Genomic DNA, 14,526 nt, shown 5'->3' on the forward strand with positions numbered 1-14,526 from the left:
GAGCTCTCTGGTGTCTCTTACAAGGACACTAATCCTGTCAGACCCAGGGCCCCACCTTTATGACCACATTTAGCCATAATTACTTCCTTAGAGGCCCCACCTTCCAAGTACACATCGGGATTTAGGGCTTCAATATATGAAATTTGAGGGGGACACAGTTCAGTTCGTTGCACAGCATGATGGAGTTGGGGATCTTCCTTTAAGAATCGAAAATTAAGTTTCTCATTAAGTGGATTTGGGTTTGTTGTATCTGACATTAGTTTTCAAATTGAGTTTGTGTCCTACCTTGTGTTCATTTGCCTCTTCCCATCCCCAGAGGCTGCCTGACCCAGGAGAAAATTGTGGCTGGCTATGCCAGTCGCTTCATCGTGATTGCCGACTTCAGGTACATTGTTCAGTGTTCTGAGCTGTCCACTGAGGAGGTAGATCAGACCCCAGGCCTCATCCCCATTTTATGGAGGAGCAAATAGAGAACTGGAAGGACTATGTGACTTTCTGAGACTTGATGGCTAGGACTTAGGGCCGTGTCTTGGATTTTGTTTTGTTTTCATGCTGAAGGTAGATACTGCTGTGTTACGTGTGCTTTGGAAGGAGGAGGAAACAGCTTAACCGCTTGTCACTCTTGTGACAGGAGCACGTCCTCATGTACTACTCATTTGATCCTTGCAGGGAGCCTCAGAGGAAGGACAGGCCCTGCCCACGGGCAGTGACTCAGCACGCCCTGCTTCCTCTGGGCTCACACGTGACTTGTGTTGTGCATCGCCTTTGACCGGGCTCTCAGATTCTCCTTCAAGGAATCTGATAGAAGGCGCTTATGCTGAGCATGTTAATTAACAAGAAAATTGTATGTACTTATAAGATATTATAGCTGTAGAAAGAATATAAGTAATAAATACCTGTGTAATAATCACAAGCCAGTCATAACCACTTTTAACATTTTTGTCATATTTACTTCAAATACCTCATTTCTTAAATAGTAAAATATAGCTAATATATTTGAAGCCCTGTGTTCTTGTCTCTGCTGACCTCTCTTGTCCTCTCATTGTGTCTGAATTTGGTTTTTATCTGTGTCATGGAGCTTATTTATATTTACTGTACTTTTTGACTTTCTTTTCAGAAAAGATTCAAAGAACCTTGGGGATCAGTGGCACAAGGGAATCCCCATTGAGGTCATCCCAATGGCCTATGTCCCAGTGAGCCGAGCTGTGACCCAGAAGTTTGGGGGCGTGATTGAACTTCGGATGGCTGTCAACAAGGCGGTAAGTGGCCAGGGAGGTTTCTCAAGGGCATTTCAGGCTCTCAGTGTGGGGTCCTTTTTGCTTCTGTTAGGACCTCTGTGCCTAGCCTGGGTAGTCAGCTTTTATTTATCTATTTTTAATCAGGTTATTGGTTTATTTTTAGAGTACCGGCTTTACCAGTTTCTATATTCAAACTCGTGTAGAGAAGACTACGTTTAATGCGGTGCATATCCCCTGTACAAGTCGGGGAATGATTCTTTCTGTCTGTCCTTTGGGGTCTGACGATCCTCAGGTGATATGACCTTTGTACCTGTGGCCTGGACCATCGTGATTAACAGTGGCTAAAGATGGGCTTTGGGAAGCCCTCTGCACCGGGCAGCAAGTATTTTAGGTTTCATAGTGTCATTTTCTTTTTCTCCTCTTCATTCTGTTATTAAGTGTGACAAGAAGTTGAGTTTCTTGGGGGATATGAACTCCTCTCTAGGAATATGCTTCAGAAACTTAGTCCAAAATGTTTCTCTTCAGCTTTTAGAGTGGGCTACATAGAACTTTTTTTTTCTCTTACACTTAAATAACCGAACAAGCAAAAGTGATAGCCCAAAAAATGAACTGTAATTATTGACATAACTGTATAACAAGTTTGAAAGATACAGAAAACAAATTCTCTGTGACTCTTCTGTGATGAATTTTTATATTGGTGTGTTTTTTTTTCCTGGTGTTTTTGTGATGTTTTAAAAATCAGTCCCCACCGCCCCCCCCCCAAAAAAAAAAAAATCAGTCTCTAATTCTAGTGGTTGTACAGAGCTCTGAGCGTGGTTCCCTTTGTAGCTGAAGAGCCTGGAGGAGACTGTTGGAGGTCCTCTGTCGTGGCTGCCGTCACTCCAGACAAGAGCCCCAGCCTCCTGCCTTCGTGGGGGCTCTTCACGGAACTCCCACCCCTCTTCCTCCTGTCGACAGGGAGGCCTAGTTTCCTTGCCTGTGACTGTAGGGTTCTGTCAACATTTGTGGTCCCAAATGCCTTCTAGTGCCCAAAGCTGTGGAGGAATTTTAGATTAAGTAACTAGAACGACCCCCTGTTCTGAATAATAGTAATTCATGGTAGCCGCATTTTCTGTTTTCATGGAGGTAAGTTTTATTTAATGATAAGGGAAAAGGAATTTATGGAATTAAGTAATTATAGTAAACATAAAGAGGAAGAGAAGGACAAAGATGGGTTAATACATCAAATCGGGTACTCACAACTTGCAGCCTTCTGGCTGGGGAAGCGCAGTGAACAGCCCAGTTGGAGTCCCGATTGAGGGTCCTGGGCAGAGCGTCCTCCTCTCGGGTGAGGCTTCCAACTAACTATTGCCACCAGGGCAATAGAAATACCATCCATGTGTGATCTACACATTAAGTTTGTCTAAGTGCAGTCCTGAGCAAGCTGGGTTTTTTTTCCCTTGTCATATCTCACAATCTTAGGAGCCTGGGCATTTGTTTGTTCCTCTTCCCTCCCAGATCCACCAGGGGACCAGCCAGGTCTGGCTTCAGGAGGCATGGGAGGCTTATAAATCCCTCTTGGCATCAGGAACAGAAGGGCCAATTCTGATCCAGAGACCAGATACAGAACACAAGCCAGCTAAGCCCCCCACGATTACGTATGTGCGGCTCTGGACAGAAATGCATGACGAGTCACACAAACAAGTTCTATGCAGAACATCCCCTGGGTTTTTTTGACCCCAGAACCCATTTCTGCTTCCTGTTTTGGTGGGAGCGCCTGCTTGGGGAAGCCATGGGTACGATAGCACTGCCTTATTTTGCATTACCCGGCGCTTAATGTGAAGCGGTGAGAATGTTGCATCCTGTTGATAGTCTGGTGCTGTAGTTTTTCATTCTAACAATAGTTGAGAATTATTGAACCCTTACTGTGAGCCCTCATTGCGGTAAATGCTTACCCATATGGTTTATACATAAGCTGCCTTATAAAGTATGTATCATTATCCCCTTTTTGTAGTTGAGGAATCTGAGGTTCACAGAAGTTGATGGCTCTTCTGAGCCTCCTCTATGCCTCTGCAGCTCCGATTCCAGAGCTCCTGCTCATTACTTCTTCATGGCACTGCCTTCTAGAAAGCATGAGGTGGGGGTACTGGTTGGAGCGGGTTCATTAAGATACTTGTATTTGGGCATCACCTTCACTTACCTGCCCACCTATATCTATATCCTTGGTAAATATGGAAAATTACCTTCTAGGGTCCCGTCGTGACGGATAATGGAAATTTTATCCTGGATTGGAAGTTTGATCGGGTGCATAAATGGAGTGAAGTGAACACAGCTATCAAAATGATCCCAGGTAACATGAGTGGTGTTTATCGAGCATAGACACCCAAGCACTTCGTGACTGTCCCCCACCTCTGGCTATAGGAGGCACGAATGGTGTGGGGTTTTGTAAGACTTGGTTTGGAAAGAATTTCCTTTGTACCATGCTTGGAGTTTCTGACTTCACACCTTTGCTGCCCCCAGGAACAGTTCTTGCTTACCTAGCAGCTTTGTTGGTTGTGCATTTCACAACCCATTCCAACTGGGATAGGCCTGGAGCTGATGGAGTGTCAGAGGGGGGTTGGCTTGAAATGACCACACCCCCTCTGGATAGAGCCTTCCCTTCCAGAAGCTTAACTGTAGCCTCTCTGATTTTTTGTGGGCTCTCTTCTTAAGCAGTGGGGAAAAATGACACCATTCACCCATACTCATTAATTACATACCACAGGCCAGGTGCTGTGCTGCATGTTACAGGGAATGCTCCCATTTCTAGAATATGACTCTTTCTCAAGGAAAGTTCATGTATACCTGGTTTGGAAAGCGGTGTGTGGCTGTGTAGAAGCCATGCCTATGGATAAGATAGAATGTGCTACATTTGCTGGAGAAATACCAGGAGTCTAGAGTGCACATGGGTTGATTCCTTTGGAGAATGTGGGAAAGTTCCATGGGAGAGAGGTGGCTTTTGACCTCTGCCTTAGCATAGTGTAATCTAGACACTACACGAAGTGTTTACAAACCCTCCAGTTGGCTGAGATAGTTAGGAGGACAGGGATCAGGGACGGTTCAACGACTTGCCTAAGGGCTGCGGTGCCAAGAGGGGAGCCCTGAGTTGTTTTCCTCTAGACCCTGAAGCTTTAGTCCTTACTTTCTCAAGTGCCAGGTTGAGGAGGGGCATCTGTCACATGAACACTGGGGTGGGAGAGCCTCTACTGCTTGTAGCAGGGATCTGGGGCCCTGGGTAAGTAAGGCTGGGTGGGCAGTGTAGAAGGTAGTCATGTCCCCAGGCCAGAGGAGTATTGAAGGCCCGGGCGAGGGGATCAGATGGAGGAAGCAGATGTGAGAAATACCAATCATACCGTATTGAGAGACTAAGATTCTGACTGGGAATATTCCATGGCATAGCATATTTTTGGGCCAGAACTGGCTAATGGGGCAGGTAAGGTCAGTTTAGCAGATTGTAGGGGCTAGGATTAGATCCAGGAGCAGGCTGCCTGGATCAGGTTCCTAACCCAGCCTCACTCTGGCAGTGTGACCTTTGTGCAGTTAGTTAACGTCTCTGTGACTCATTTCTTCCTCTGTAAAAGAAGCTAATATTACTGCCTACTTCATAGGATTGTTGGATTAAATGAGTTAAAATGGTACCTAGCACATAAGGGAGGGAGTGTTTGTTGAATGAATAAATCCCCAGGAAGAAAGGATAGTATTGTCACCATTAATTAAACATCCTAGATTTTAAGTTATCCATGCTATTTGGGAATGAAAATGGTGTGAATAAAAGCCATGTGATAAGGAGCTAAGTATTCTTACTGGAGTCTGTGGTTTTAGACTGACTATCTTTAAGCAGATTTATTAAGCAAAAAAGATGAATTGAATTATGCTTATTCTCACTTAGTGTTCTCATTTAATGGAAGAAGTAATGAGCCGAGAGAGCAAGAGGAAAAGACGATGTAGAGGTCACTAGTCACTGTTAGTAAAATGGGAGCGTTTGCCCCTGATGATAATGCAGATAGACCCAGGGGGCGGTGTAGGAAGCCGCTCACTAGTGTGGGCATTGTGCCCCTGCAGGTGGATTTCTTGCAGTGCCCACTAGGTAGCTCTGTTGCTCCTGCTCAGACCTTTCTTGGCTTACTGAGACCTGGAGCTGTCGTTCGTGAGGAAGTTTCTCCGATATTTGCCCTCTGCCTCATTAAGTAGAAGCTACAGCCTGGAGAAGTTCAGAATCTTAGTAGAAACTTAAACCAAAGAAAATGAGGAAAGAGAGGCTAGATGTTAAATTATTCAGTACGATGCCACCAGAAGCATCGATGTGGCTTGTTGCCTCCTCCCATTCTCTCCCCTTTTCCTCATCTGGTCTGTTACTGCTGGACTAAAAGCCAGGGAAGGGAAGAGGGCAGGTTTCCCTGTCTGCCCCTACCGCCCTGCCCTTGCCTGTGTGTGTGTGTGTGTGTGTGTGTGTGTGTGTGTGTGGACACTCAGAGGACAGTTGGACTGGTGCTTGGCTGCTCACTCGCTCTGTTGGCTGTTCCATCGGGTTCCATCCAGAGCATAGAGCTCTATAGAAGGGCCAAAGCTCACGGGTTCTTGCCCCTGTGCTCACAGTGAGCCACCTCTGCCCTCTCTGCCACTGGGGCATGGTCAGTAACCCGAGCAAAGGTGCTCTGAGATCAGACCAACTCCTGTCCTTCCTCTCTACTCTTTCTTCGAAGCCTTTTCTGAACCTGGTTTGACTTTCTCTTGGCTTAGGAGGAAGCTGTCACCTTGTATTGCAGAATTGTTGGGTCTTACGTGGCCACTTTGCTTCCTTTGGGAGGCTTTAGTCGGGTTGGTGCAGGGCCGTGCCAGCGACCTCTAGGTTTCGGCAGCTTTTTCTTCTGCTTGATGGCTTTTCATCACCGATAGATGATTTTGTTTCTTTATGTATTGGGGGATTTCTTGCGAAGTTGTAATTTTAAAATTCGTTTTATTTTACATTGTTCAGCGTTACAAGAGTAAACAGTGAAAAGTCCCTTCCTTCTTTCCCTCCATGTTTTCCTGTCAGATGGTGCCAAATTGCCCTCCATGGATTGCACCAATTTACCCTTCTAACAATTTTCCCTACACACTCGTTCATCAAACTTTATTTTCCTGATAGTTGAACAGTTTTATTCATTGTGGTATGTATGTATATATGTAAATATTTTTGGTAAATGTTGCATACATTTAATTTGCATCACGGAATAGTATTCCATCGTATTTCTGTGTGTGAAAAAAGGTGTTTGTCTGGAGATTCTATTCTTGATGAGCATTCGTGTGTTTCTGGTTTTAGGCTATTAGAAAAAGTGCTGCTGTGACCATTCTTATACGTGTCTTTTGATGACCATGTGTGTGCCTAACAATTGCATATACACCTGGGAGTAGAATTGCTAGATTGTTAGGTATGAATACGTTCAGCTTTAGAAGATGTACTAACAGGTGTTTTCCAAAATGATTTTGCCAATTTCCTCCCACTGTCAGTGAGTGGAAGTGTCTTTGCATTGTAGTCAAATTTCATTATGTTCATTCTGGTGAATATTTGCATTCTCTTTTCACTAATTAGCTTGAGCATCATTTTTTATGTCCACTGGCCATTTTATATAGCTCCTTTTGTAACGTACCTCGTTAAGTCTTTTGCCCGTTTTTCTACTAGGTTGTCTGTCTTATTGATTGGGAGAACTGTCTACATGTTTTGATGCGGGTCTTTTGTTGGATATATGCATTGCAAATGTCTTCTTGAACTCTGGGGGAGACTTCTAAGGCCGATAGTGTGATAGAAAATAACTGGGAGTGTAAATAGCCAAAGCAGTGTTGAGAAAGAGCAAGGATGAAGATATTCCAGATTTTAAGCTATATACTACAAAGCTGTAGTAATCAAAATGGTATGATACTGCCACAAAAATAGACACATCAATCAATGGAACAGAATAGAAAGTCTAGAAATAAACCCACGCGTCTATGGTCAATTAACCTACGACAAAGGAGGCAAGAATATACAATGGGAGAAACCGTGTCTTCAGTAAATGGTGTTGGGAAAACTGTGTGGCTACATGCAAAAGAATGAAACTGGATCACTTATACTATACACAAAAATAAACTCAAAGTGGGTTAAGGACGCCTGAAGCCATGAAACTCCTAAAAGAAAACATAGGCAGTAATCTCTTGGACATTGGCTTTAGCAACATTTTTTTCTGGATCTTTCTCCCCAGGCAAGGGAAAGAAAAGCAAAAATAAACTATTGGGACTACATCAAAATGAAAAGCTTTTGCACAGTGAAAGAAACGATCAGCAAAATGAAAAGGCAGCTTACTTGATGGGAGAACATATTTGCAAATGATGTATCCAGTAAGGAGTTAATATCCAAAATATATAAAGAACTCTTACAACTCAACACAAAAAACTAGCACTCTGATTAAAACGGGCCAGAAGATCTGAATAGACATTTTCCCAAAGAAGACACACAGATGGCTAACAATCACCATGAAAAGATGCTCAGCATCACTCATCATCACGGAAATGCAGATCAAAACCACAAAGAGGTATTGCTTTACTCCTGTCAGAATGGCTAGAATCAAAAAGATAAGAAATAACAGATGTTAAAAAAACGCAAATGTTGGCGAGGGTGTGGAGAAAAGGGAACCCTCATGCTCTACTGGTAGGAATGTGAATTGGTGCAGCCGTTATGGAAAACAATATGGAGCTTCCTCAAGTTAAAAATAGAAGCATCACATGATCCAGTAATTCCACTACTGGGTAGTTATCCAAAGGAAATGAAAACACTAATTTGAAAAGATATATGCACCCATGTTTATTGCAGCATTATTTACAGTAGCCAAGATAGGGAGCAACCTAAGTGTCCATTGAGAGATGAATGCATAAAGATTTGGTGTATATGTGCAATAGAATGTTACTCAGCCATAAAAAAGAAAGCGATCTTGCCATTTGCAACAATGTGGATGAGCCTAGAGGTATTCTACGAAGTGAAATAGTCATAGAAAGACAAATACCATATTTCACTTACATGGAGGATCTATAAAACAAATGAACAAACAGAAACAGACCAGTGGTTGCCAGAGACGAGGCATAGGGGAATAGGCAAAATAGCCGAAGGGGATTAAGGGGTCTAAACAGTTATAACATAAAGAAGGCACAGGGATGAAAAATACAGGGTAGAAAATACAGTCAGTGATACTTGTAATAACTTTATATGGTGACAGATGGAAACTACACTTAACCGTGGTGAGCATTGTGTAATGTACAGAATTGTTGAGTCACTATATTGTGTACCTGAAACTAACCTAGCATTATATGTCAACTATACTGCAATTAAAAAAAATAACAAGTGGGAGTGGAGGTTACTTAGTCAATGGAGGGGCTCTCTGAAGAGAAGACTTGTCATCTGATGCCTGAAGGACAAGAGAAGCACCATTCCCTTGAAGTGCTCAAAGACGACTAGTTCAACAAACAGAATAGCATGAGCAAAGGCCCTGAGGTAGGTAAAAAGTTGGCACATTTGGGTAGACAAAGATGGCAGGGGAGAAAGGGATTGTAAGAAGAAATAAAAATGATCGGAATCTCTTTTCATTGTTCTGGGAAGGAAAGACTTCAGACCTGTCATTTGTCCAGTGCTGCTAATGGTAGTTGCCCTTACCGTCCCTACCATCCTTGACTCTTCATGCCTTGGGGAGCTGAAACTTAATGCTTATTTTCATCCTTCATCCTGCAGGCGTGGTGGACACAGGCCTTTTCATTAACATGGCGGAGAGAGTCTACTTCGGGATGCAGGACGGCTCCGTGAACATGAGGGAGAAGCCTTTCTGTTGACCGTGCAGGAGCGAACTGTGTTCACCTTGAGCCCCCGGCCCACAGCTGAGGTGGACATGCCTCTCCAGGAGCCTTTGCCTTAATGTCTCTGTGCCAGATAGACAGCTGGCAGGGTGGGGGTTGGGGGGTTAAATCCAGTCTTCTGAAGTATTGTTATTTAATGTCTTTTTAAAAAGAGAAATATAAACCTATATATTTTTACTATTAAAAATACTGTTTTTTTTTAATAAAGTAGAACTTGATTTCATGTTTTATATGAAACATTTACCAAAAAAAAAAAAAAAAGGGAACTGTCTTTTAAACTTTTAACTTGAGCCTGCTGGTTAAGCATCTGAATATTGGGTTTGCTGAGAAACGTAAATCAAAACTTTTCTTTAAACTGGTGAAATGAAGGGCCCAGCCAGCAGTGATTCCCTGATGCCTTACTGGAAACATTAGAGTTTACTTTTCTACCACGCTGTCTTGTCTTTAGTTTTTGTTGTGATCACGTACAATACTTAGGTACATATTTTAAGGTGAGGTTTACAGAAGTCTGGCGAGTGGAGCAGTGTGGTGTAGAGTGACTCAGAGTGTAAACCGTCAGGGAGAAAATGTGGTTCTTTTGCTAAGACCTGGGGGTTCCTTCAGACCCCTGTTGTGGGAAGCAATTGGCCAGAAATACTTGCCAGTCCTGCCAAAGCACTGCTGTGAAATGTGAAATACTTTTAAGTACTTGTCTTTTTGTTATTGTTTCTCTTCCTTTATTATTACTTGCATGGGGCGTCAGAAGCTGTCATCTCCTCGGACTGTTTGAGGGTTGAAATAAAACAGTGTGGTGCCACTTTGACTCTTTGTCTTTACTGTTTGCAGTCATTTTGAAGTAAAATCGGGATCAGTTTGGCTCCCTAGCGTACATTGGGTTTTTGATAAGGGGTGGAATTTACTCGAGAAATCTTGAGCCAAAAAGACCAGATTGATAGTTCCTGTATTTCTGAGAGAGCTCCATGTCAACTTTATTCCATAGACCTTTGTCAAACGCTATTTTCTTTGTTAATGGAAGATAACTCAGCTGAACAGAAGTCGCAGATTATCCCCAAGCATTCTGTTAGTCAGACCATTAGTCATAGAAGCTGACAAGCATTAAGCAGGTTACCCGTATTGCCTCTTTATTCTCCTCACCAATATTCAGACTGTGTGTGCCCAGTGAGCAGTGAACTGCCAGAAAGCCTCACAGACAAGGAGAGGGAAGGCCACGATCCCCTCGGTGGTAATTCTGGATGGGACTGAGGAATGCAGCTTGCTAGGTGTTTATGCCCACGGCCTTTGGCTCCCCGGGCCGACCTCGCTGGAGACTCTCCCTCAGCCTGCCCTCCATCCTGAAGCTTGGATTGTAACTACCAAGCTTGCTGGCTGGCCTCTCAGTTCCTGCTAAACCAGGTAGCACAATGAAAGTTAACAGAACCAGTATTAAAGAGGCTCTTTTCCTTGCCGACTTCCTTCTCTTTTTCTTTGCTCTTAAGGTGCTGTTTGTTTATTTATTTTTTAGATTTATTTATTTATTTTTTTTAAGAGAGCGCAAGTTGGGGAGGGGGGCAGAGGGAGAGAGAGAGTCCCAAGCAGCCTCCACACTCAGCATGGAGCCCCGTGCGGGGCCTAATCCTACGACCCTGGGACCATGGCCTGAGCTGAAATCAAGAGTCAGGGGCTCAACCTACTGAGCCACCCAGGTGCCCCAGGATGTTCTTTAAAAATGGTTGCCTCATACTTGCTAAGGAAACCTATCGTTAGGAGTGCTTTAGTTTTCTTCAAGCCTACTCTGGACTAGATGATGAATTTTGTACAAAATGGGCATCAGATCTTAGCTGAGAAAACTTGATAGAACCAGTTTTTGAAATCCTTTAAAGCTCTTGTGGCATGGGTTAAATTCAGGGATAAAGATAAACAAAGTTAAACTGGGTGTCTGAAGGCCACCTGCATGCTCCACATCCCGTGGACATTTTCAGTGGGTTTCAGGGCCGTTCGCACCTGTGGCCAGACTGCAGCTCCAGCGAGTTACTGTGAGGTTCTCCTTCTCTTGAAATAAACAAAACATCCGCCGTGCTTTAGGCACACATATAGCACTTTGTTCTAGAGGTGAATTTTGATTGAAGGTTCTTCAATAAAATTGTAATAAGATGTGATCTTGCAGGTGATACATGGGGTGGAAAAAATTTTCAGGCACATGATGAATCCAAGGGGCACAGGGCAAGCTGCAGGTTTGGCATTTGGGAAAGGTTATAACCGAGTTAAGCTGCCACACTTTGGGGAGGCATATGGGGGGGGGTCACTTGCATTTGAATAAAACCTATTCAATTTTGGTTTCAGCTAGAGCTCATAAAGTTTTGATTCACTTACCAACCTTTTTCTGAAGTTCCCATCATGCGCCAATTTCTAGTAAGACCCCTCTCACACCCTAGATGCTTCTGCCGTGGTGGATGAGCCTGGCAGGTTGACCGAGGAATGCCATGATGGCACTGTGATATGAGGGAATTATCAGCATAGTGGAGAAGAGGTGGGCGAGTAGGTGGGAAAAGCGGTTATCAGGTGACTGGCGACAGCCCCCTACCTGTCATTACTCCCCTTGTGCCAGGTGCTATTCTGGGCCTTTGCCCTGTTACCTTAGGACAACTTCATAATATTTATTCTCTTAATTTGCAGAGTGAGAAAATGAAGTTTCGTTTAACTTGTTCAGGTCATACACTGGAAGGCAGGCCAGACTTAACTGGCTCCAGGCCTTACTCCTAATTCAAGGTGGTTGTAGAACTCTGAATAGTTTGTATTCCTTAATTCTTGTGTCCATCATTTGCAACTTGAGCCACAAGTAATTTGTTAAAGGACCGAAGTTAATGAAGTGGTTTATTTATTTGTGTGTGTGTGTGTGTGGGTGTGAGTGTAGGTTCATGAGTCATCCTATTATATTAATTTCTGTTTCTGGATGAGCTTTAATGGCAGAAAGGAATAGAACACTGCGCCAACCTAAGGTGGGCCATGGAAAAGTGCACTTTGGAGAAGTCCTCCTCATCTGTCACCATTGACTTTTCTCCTTCCCCATGCTTGTTCCCTCTTTTCCTTTCCAGGTCTGGGGAATAGGTAGGTAGGCACAGTGGCAACCAGCAGCATGGCTCGCCTGGGAAAGGGTGTTCATGGCCAAGATTGTTAGTTCCCTTTAGCCAGACTCTTCAGAAACGCATGGTTGGACAGAGCTGGTTTTATTGACCCATTGAATTAGGGAAGTCAACATGCCAGGCAGGGCTGTGGGGTGTCTCAGTCAGAGGGTGTTAGGGCCTAGGGGATTTGGGCCTGGGTCTGGTGCTTTGTAGGAGGGCTCAGGGAAGCAGGGCTCTGCTCCGGATTGGATTGCAGTGCATTGCATTGCATTGCATTGCATTGCATTGCATTGGATTGAAACGGATTGGAAGCAGGAAAATTCTGTTTTCGGTATTTTCATTTTTACCAAGAAGGTAAGAAGGATGAGGCTAAAAATCTGGGACTGATAAGGAAGCAGCAGTCGTTCAGCCAGAATATGGGGACGTCTGGTCCTTTTGGTGATTTGGACAACGTTCAGTTTTGGTCTATGGTGAGATGTAGTTATGGAGTCGTCTGGTTTTTGTCTTCGTCCGTCACAGTCACAGAGTAGTCGTGTCTGATGGAGTGAAATTGTTGATGTTCCCCAGGAGAACACCACAGCCTTGCTGTGGGTGCCAGGCCAGCCCGTAGCAGCACCAAGGCCTGACGAGAGAGCTGGTGGTACAGGGCTACGTTTCTCTTTCTCAGGATATGCGGACCCCAGGATCCAGGAGGCCTGAGCATTCTCTGATCACCAATTCTTCTCTCTGATTAACAAGTATTGAGCACTTGCTGTGGACTGGACCCTGGGATGAAGGAGTCAGGCCACAGATACCCGTGACGTGGCTCCAGCTTTCAAAGACGTCATTGATGCCATGACAGCCGTGCCTCCTAACTCTCTCAAAGGCCTAAGTCTGCTCACTTCCTGTCACACCTGGCAGCTGAGGCAGCCAGATTTAGGATTGCATCAGTCTCCACTCCCCGCTAACCCGGTAATCAGATGATGTTTTTGTCATAGGTTCGGTGCCTCTGCTTTTTTGGTAACCAGGTCGTCTGGTAGGGCAGCAGCACACTCCAACAGAGCCTAGCATTCAAATGTGCCCGTGTTGACTCTGCAAATAAACATCTGTAGTGGTGCTTTGAGAAGGGTGAAGTGTGTGTTCATGTGGGCAGTGGGATGGGGCTGGAATCCAGAGAGGGAGGGAAAGGCCTTCCCGGGGAAGGCAATTCCAGTGTTCCGTGGTCAATATGTTATGCAGAATGATGCACGAGATAAATTCAGCACTGAAATTGATTCCTTTATGTCAGATCACTGAGAAGTATCTCTGCTCAGCAGCAAGGTGGGAGAGGAAACAGCTCCGTCTCCAGGAACTAGAGCCCTGGCTGCCTCTCTGTAGGCCTTGGCCTCGTGTCGGTAAGACTCCAGAATGGCTCCCTGGTGACAGAACTACATTTGAGGGCATTCCCAGGTGCGGGGGTGCCCTGGTCTGAGTTTCAAATAGAGCTGTGCTCATCTACATTTTATTTCAGAAGCCGTTCTCAGCGGCGGGTTGGACCAGTCTCCAGTCCCGCATGAGTTCGGAAGGTTCCAGAGCTCTGATCTGATTTTAGCCACGCTAAGAAGATGCAAAGAAACAGGCGAGATGAACTTTGATAACATCTTTTATTTAATCCAACATATCTAAAATACTACCATTTCAGGGGCACCTGGGTGGCACAGTCGATTGAGCGTCTGACTTTTGATTTTGGCTCTGGTCATGATCTCACGATTCGTGAGTTCGAATTCTGTGTTGGGCTCTGTGCTGAGTGTGGGGCCTGCTTAAGATTCTGTCTCCCTCCCTCCCTCTGCCCTCTTGTGTGAGCTCTTTCTCTCTCCCTCAAAATAAATAATAAACTTAAAAAGAAATTACTATTTTGACATGTAATCAATATTTGACATTTTGTACTCAGTCTTCAAAATATGGTATGTATTTTACTTCATATCTCAGTTTGGGCTCGTCACTTTTCAAGTGTTCAGTAGCCACACTGGTGAATGGCTAAAGTATTGGTGAGCACAGTTTTAGAATTTAAGACAACTCCAGTGTTGTCCTTGTTCTGGCTTTTTATTTTGTTGGTGGTGGTGGTGGTGTTGTTCCGGCTTTTTATTTTGTTGTTTGTTGGTTTGTTTAGGGGGAGACAGACCAAGTGTGTGCTAGAAAGCAGGGGAGGGGCAGAGAGGGAGAGAGAGAATTCCAAGCAGGCTCCATGCTGTCAGCCCAGAGCCTGATGTGGGGCTCGATCCCACAAACCATGAGATCATGACCTGAGCTGAAATCAAGAGTCGGACACTTAAGTGACTGAGCCACGCAGGCGC

At 44.4% G+C, this 14,526-nt stretch overlaps 1 protein-coding gene across 3 annotated transcripts in view; it reads left to right on the forward strand.

The window, feature by feature from the left end:
- Window positions 1–9,915, forward strand: part of RPIA (ribose 5-phosphate isomerase A) — a 31,327-nt gene extending 21,412 nt beyond the window's left edge. Inside the window, exons 6-9 of one of the 3 annotated variants that reach the window (XM_045446806.1) lie at window positions 317–385; window positions 1,118–1,259; window positions 3,468–3,567; window positions 7,475–7,804. In XM_045446806.1, the coding sequence (XP_045302762.1) occupies window positions 317–385; window positions 1,118–1,259; window positions 3,468–3,567; window positions 7,475–7,602 (439 nt within the window). In that variant the 3' untranslated portion in view covers window positions 7,603–7,804. Of the gene's footprint in view, window positions 1–316; window positions 386–1,117; window positions 1,260–3,467; window positions 3,568–7,474; window positions 7,805–8,991 lie in introns of those variants that run through there. The other 2 variants (XM_045446807.1, XM_045446808.1) reach the window with 2 other exon arrangements.
- The last annotated feature ends 4,611 nt before the right edge of the window (window positions 9,916–14,526 follow it).

Source organism: Leopardus geoffroyi, chromosome A3 (assembly GCF_018350155.1).
Source record: "Leopardus geoffroyi isolate Oge1 chromosome A3, O.geoffroyi_Oge1_pat1.0, whole genome shotgun sequence".
NCBI classification, from domain to species: Eukaryota; Metazoa; Chordata; class Mammalia; order Carnivora; family Felidae; genus Leopardus; species Leopardus geoffroyi.